Source organism: Poromitra crassiceps (assembly GCF_964638095.1).
Source record: "Poromitra crassiceps genome assembly, chromosome: 8".
NCBI lineage: Eukaryota > Metazoa > Chordata > Actinopteri > Beryciformes > Melamphaidae > Poromitra > Poromitra crassiceps.
Window position 1 is genome coordinate 33,235,789 of NC_139629.1, and position 6,000 is coordinate 33,241,788.

Sequence of the window (6,000 nt, forward strand, 5' to 3'; positions counted from 1 at the left end):
ACGCTCATATTTCTAAATCAAAAATCAATCGTATATTTTAAACTTCCCCATTCAATGATTAAGCTATTAACCAAGCTGCATGTGGAGATAACTGAAGCTTGCTATTGCTAAGCTTGCTGTGCGATCTAAAACCCAATGTATAATGTTATGTCCTCCTCTGCTGCTGTTGTTTTGCTCTTCTCCGTCCTCTTCCTCACAGGCGTATGGCTCGCTCTCTGAACACTCTCATAATGTCTCTCTCCCATCCAGCTGCCTGCACGGCACCCATGGTGCCAAAGTGGCCCTCCTCCTTTAACACGCATTGTATCCCCCAGCTAACACGTGCCTTGTATTTTGTTTTGAACGACATAACTTGCTGCATGTAATCTCATAGTGTCCTATATTTTCTCTCCTCCCCTGACCCTTCTCTCTTCCTCTTGTCCTCTCTCATCGTCACCCTCTCTCTCTCTCTCTCTCTCTCTCTCTGTGTCTCTCTCTCCCCCTCCCTCTCTCCTCCCTGTGTGACTCAGTCATTGCTTGTCCCAGGCAAAAGTCCCAGTAAATATGGACGTCGAGGCAGTGCCATAGGGATAGGAAGCGTAGAAGAGGTTCATGTCTTAATTCTAACTACTCTCTTAACTACTCGCTCTTCCTATTTGCCCCGTTTCCCTCTGCATGGCTCCACTGCATCATGACCAAAGGCTTTTCTTTATACATTTATATTTATATAAATATAATTATATATAGGCTAATATCATGACCATAAACTTTTCTTTATACATTTCAGCACCTCAGTATCAAATTATCAAATTATTAATTATTATCAAATTGTGAGCTAATAAGGGCGGCATGTATAAAGAATATTTCCTCCATTTGATGAGAAACTAGCAGATACTTTCCTTTATTTTTTCCACGTCAATCAATTGTTTTTGACAATGCCAAACCTTGGTGTTGTACATGAGACTGTAATCTAGGAAGCATTCGTACTAATTACTCCATAGACCACTGTGTTGTGTGTAAAGGCACATACAGACGATTAAAGGGGGTGTTTAAAGGTGCTACCTGGTAGCACCTTGGGAGCTAACGTTGGTAGCTGCTACCAATTAGCTCCCAACCCACTAATAGTCTTTGCCTTCTTTCTATTCTCACTGTCCAATCTGCTTTGCTACAGCATGTGTTTGCCTCCTTCAGTGTCTTCTAATGTAGACCGTTCCCTCTCTTAATTTCTGTATGCCTAAATTCTCTACTTGTTTAAAAATGCTGAATATTAATTATTTAATGCCCCCGCCCCCACTTGCAGAAAAAAGTCTCCTTCTGCTCTTTGAAGCCACATTACATAAAAAGTCTTTATTTTGAGAGCTTAAAAAGGGAGATTGAACAAAGCAGTCGCTGAGGAAGCACATTTTAGTGTTAAGCCCTGCAGCCCTAGAATCCATCTTTTATCTCCCTTCCTCCTCTGCTCTGACTGATAGCTGGCACTAGGGCTTGATACTGAGCTGCTAAGTGCATATTTTAACATTTTCTTATCAGAGAGATAACTCCAAGGCAACACTCTTTACTCTTTAGCTCCATAATTCAACGCGACAGACATGAGATTGAATATATCTTTTTTTGCCCGCGAAGATGGTTGAAACCATCGCTGAGTTTTTGAAAGGCATACAAATGATCAATTAATTCTTAAATGAAATCTTAAGTCAAATTTAAGCATGACCTCCCCTCAGCAACAAATAAATATGGATAAGCACTAGGAAAGATAAATCACAATCACTCAAATATATTTGAGAAGTATTAGAAGTATGTTGACTCTGACTGTCTTTCGTCGGTCCCTTGCAGTCTTTGATCATCCCGGGGAAAAGCCCGACCAGGAAGAAGTCTGGTCCCTTCAGCTCCAGGCGAAGCAGCGCCATCGGCATTGAAAACATCCAGGAAGTCCAGGAGAAGATGTGAGATGCAGCAGAGTTTTGCTGTATTCATTTTGGTGTTGACATGTACAATATTAATATTTCCTATCTCTGATATATCTGTGCATGTGTGTGTGTTTGTAGATAGAGCCTTATCATGTATCATGTATCTTAAGGTTTTCACTTTTCACTCTAAGCTCTCAAAATAAGGAGTTGAAAATATGAATATTTTCCAATTACCTCCTGTCTCATATAACAGTAGAGAGTGTTCTAGAGAGTGTTCTCCAAATACCCAGAAGACCCCTGACAGTGGCCACGCCTCTCAGGACCCCAAATCCGAAAACTCATCCAATCAGAGCTCTCCTGAGGCGCTCACCACCACCAAGAACAGGTGTGTATGACAGGCTGGATCACAGACGTATGTTTGTTTAAGCGCTGGGTTCCGCTCAGCCCGTGCAGCATGTTGAGCGGGCCGGGCCTGTACATGAGAGTGGGTGTGCTGGAGCGTGGTTAACCCAGGATGTAGTTCTTATCTCGGTGGCAGGGCCCCGTCCATCCCAGAGGGTCACGACCTCTCCCGCTCCTCCTCCAACGCTAGCAGCTTCGCCAGTGTGGTGGAGGAGAACGAGACAGAGGCCACCGAGGACTATGACACTGGCATGGTGAGCCCTGTGTGTGTGTGCGTGTGTGTGTGTGTGTGTGTGTGTGTGTGTGTGTGTCTACTAGGCCTGTGTTGATGTCAACATTTCCTAGTACAATTATTTTTGGCCAAAATGATGTCAATACACAATATTGTCTCGATAATTATCAGAAAGATTAAAACTTAAAAAACAGTCATGTAATATGCTTCGATTACTTCAAAACTTAATTGATAAATCACAAGACAGTTGACCCTTTTCTTAAATAACACAATTTAATGCCGGTTTTATAGAAAGTGTGAAAAACATCAATGATAACAGACGAGAGCTGCGGATATCGCGGTGGTCACGATAATAAACTGTCATAACTGTTATTGTTTTTTTTATAGGGCCTTTTCACATCAACCGTTTTGAGGCGGTAGAGCAGGAAGTAAAGCAGATGTAACCAATAACATTAACGAGGGCCCTGGCACTGGTACACCTAAATGGAACGGAACCATCATTAATGGTATTGGTTACATCTGCTTTACTTCCTGCGGTACCACCTCAAAACAGTTGCTGTGAAATGGGTCTATGCTGGTTATTGTCCCATGATCCCTAGTGGTGCGTACGTGTGTGTGTGTGAGAGAGAGATTGTGTGCATCATCTAAGTATCATGCACTGTATGTCTGTTTGTCTTTCAGTCTGCACTGCTACAGTATGTCTTTCACTATCTGACCCCTGACCCCTCTCCCTGTGTTCCCCAGGAGAGTCTGTCCTCCGCCGGGACGCCACACAAGCGCGACTCGTTCACCTACAGCACCTGGCTGGAGGACAGCATGAGCAGCACCAGTAACACCAGCCGAGGCAACTCCCCAGGTAACAAGCAGGCAGGAGACCTTTAGGATGGTAAAGCACAGGAAAGCAGTGCACAGAGATGGAGATGCAGTAGAAAAACGGTTTAAAGAAAATATTTTTGCAATGTTGTTGTTTTCAGGTTTTGGTCCGAGTGAAATGTTCTATGGTCTCTCCCGATTCTAAATATAGCTGAACCGTTTGGTTTGACCAAGTAAATCTATTTTTATAAGCATTTTACGAAATGTCTATGGGAAAATCAATGGCGGAAGAAAATCTCTGGTACAGTGCTGAAGCAGGAAGTGACGTTCACTTTGCCTCTCTATTCAAAGCTGGTTGAAAATCAGCAAAATCGGCCTTCAAATGGAAATGGAAACTTAACTGTCATTCCTACCGTCCTACCACACAGACACAAGATCCTTGCCACACTTGGCAGTCAAGTTTCAATAATGTATGTGATTCTACATGTGAGTCTAGCAGTGCATAGATGCCTGACTGAACACAGTGTGGGTTCATCCTGCAGGGCCTGGTAAACCTGAAGGAGGGAAAGGTACAGACATCCGTATCAAACTGGAGCGTCCGCACGACCATCAGTCCTCATCGGTGAGCCCAGCCCCAGGATGGGCCTTTACTGAGATCTGATCTCTCTTTCTGATCAGATTCCTCTAAATCACATTTACAACACCGGCTGTTCTGCATGAGTTCTCCTGTGCTGTGATGCAGTTTATGTTCCTCTTATGTCACTAAAGTGGTGCTGAACTGTAGTTGTGCTGCTGTAAGATCACTGCTGTACTGCGCTGTTAGTGCTGCGGGGCTTCTGCTGTGCTGTCGTTGATGTTTGCTTCTGTTCTGTCTTGTTGTTGACGTTTGCTTCTGTTCTGTCTTGTTCTTTCTGGCTGTCTGTGCATCTCATATGTGCAGAACTGCTAGCCCCACCCACCTGGTTGTATCCTGGATCTCCATCTTCAGGTTAGACCTTTCTCCGTAGCCTCATTAAAGTCCTCGTGGGCTTGAAGTATGGAGAGATAGACCAAATAACTCTACTGACTCATAACCATGTACAGTACATGGATACCAATGTACACGTATATTCGGCTACTCTCTGTGTATGAAGCACAGCTGCATCAAGATACTTTTCAATATTGCTGGAGGAATAAACAAAACCAAGACCAGTATATTATAATCACATGATAATGTAGCTGTAGTTAGCTTTGACATTGTATTGCATTAGGGAATATGATTGTCAGTCATCAATATTTAATGGCAATATTGTATTCTGCCACCGACCTTGAGTTTTTAACTGCAAGTCTTTGGTTCCCAAAGCATTGCCATGAGTCACAATCCTCCCGGGAGATGAGACGAGTGCAGGCGTTCGCCGTGACCAGTGACGATGAGGAGGAGGAGGAAGAGGAGGAAGAGGAGAAGGAGGCGGAGCCTAGCCAGTCTGCTGGTCAGTGAGGCCGGAACACCATGAAGGCGGAGCCAGAAACCTACAGGAACCTGAAGAGGACACATAAAGAGAGGCCAGCTTTTGCACAGTGTTGTTTCCTTCCGGTCGTTTTCTTTGCCTGTTCACACATCTATTGCCTGGTTCTATTCTTTGTTTGTTGGTTTGTATTTTGGACCTGACCTTTATTTCAAGAGCACACATTTTATCTACCAAGTAAATAGTTCTATTTGTTAAAAGATATGTCTTTGGTTTGGTTTGTCTGGTTGAAGCCTAGTTGTGTTTGGTTATACAGGGTGGGAAAAACTGTGCCATTGAGCTCTTAGAGATTGTGAAAAGGACTTTTGCTGCAACTTTTGTTAGTGAGTATAATTGCCTGGACATTCTTTTGACCAAATCAACAAAGATTTTGGCTCGATAAAAAATCTCTAATTTATAAATAATACCAAATATTCAACATCAAAGATATGTGTTATATAACAAAAAAAAACATCCATTGCGATTTATAGTTGTTATGTTGAATGCTGTTAAATGTGATTATTTTCTGGGTAAAGTGATTGTAATTTGTCTATTAACAATAGCTTCATCAGATTCCTCTATAGAGCTACTGTATAGGTACAGCAAAACAATTTGTCTGATAAGGACAGCACTGTTTCTCTTACAGCCAAGTGTCCACAATGTTAAACAGCTGTTGGACTTCATAGCCCAGGTCCAAGTGAAGATAGTAATGTATTGTGAATGAATTGACATGGCCTTAAAACTTAAACATGCAATTTATTCATCGCTCAGATTTATTTGACCTCACTCCTTTTGGCCTGCAACCAGTAATTGGATGGCAGTATGAGATCAAGTGTGAAACTAATATACTCGACACTATTTTTAAGCACACTAAAAAAACAACCAGAGATAGCTTTGCACTTTCAAAGCATTTCACCATGGTGGTGTGACGCTGTTATCGTTTGGCACGGTCTGTATAGTCTGCCATAAAGAGTAATGTATGGATATATAATTCATCGATGACTGATTTAATTGCTCTGTCCATCTAATCAGTTGGTGTGGTGACAACGTCTGTACATTATATTCTCAGTTGTCTTTTTCTTGCTAACATGTTTTTATTTATTGATTTGGTTTCTCTTGGAGTGGGGGGTTTATGGCATGGCCTACATCTGTTATACCTCTATGGTAGTAGTAGTAGGTGACA

General features: G+C 42.4%; 1 protein-coding gene across 1 annotated transcript in view; it reads left to right on the top strand.

Annotated features, from left to right (window-relative positions):
* LOC310780362 (rap1 GTPase-activating protein 1-like) overlaps positions 1–5,380 on the top strand; it is a gene marked incomplete at its 5' end in the record, with an annotated part of 65,060 nt that extends 59,680 nt beyond the window's left edge. The window contains 7 exons of the mRNA XM_083640936.1: positions 510–587; positions 1,813–1,922; positions 2,140–2,271; positions 2,407–2,542; positions 3,265–3,376; positions 3,876–3,955; positions 4,676–5,380. Coding sequence (XP_083497062.1) covers positions 510–587; positions 1,813–1,922; positions 2,140–2,271; positions 2,407–2,542; positions 3,265–3,376; positions 3,876–3,955; positions 4,676–4,810 — 783 coding nt within the window. The 3' untranslated portion in view covers positions 4,811–5,380. The remainder of the gene's footprint in view (positions 1–509; positions 588–1,812; positions 1,923–2,139; positions 2,272–2,406; positions 2,543–3,264; positions 3,377–3,875; positions 3,956–4,675) is intronic.
* Between the last annotated feature and the right edge of the window lie 620 nt (positions 5,381–6,000).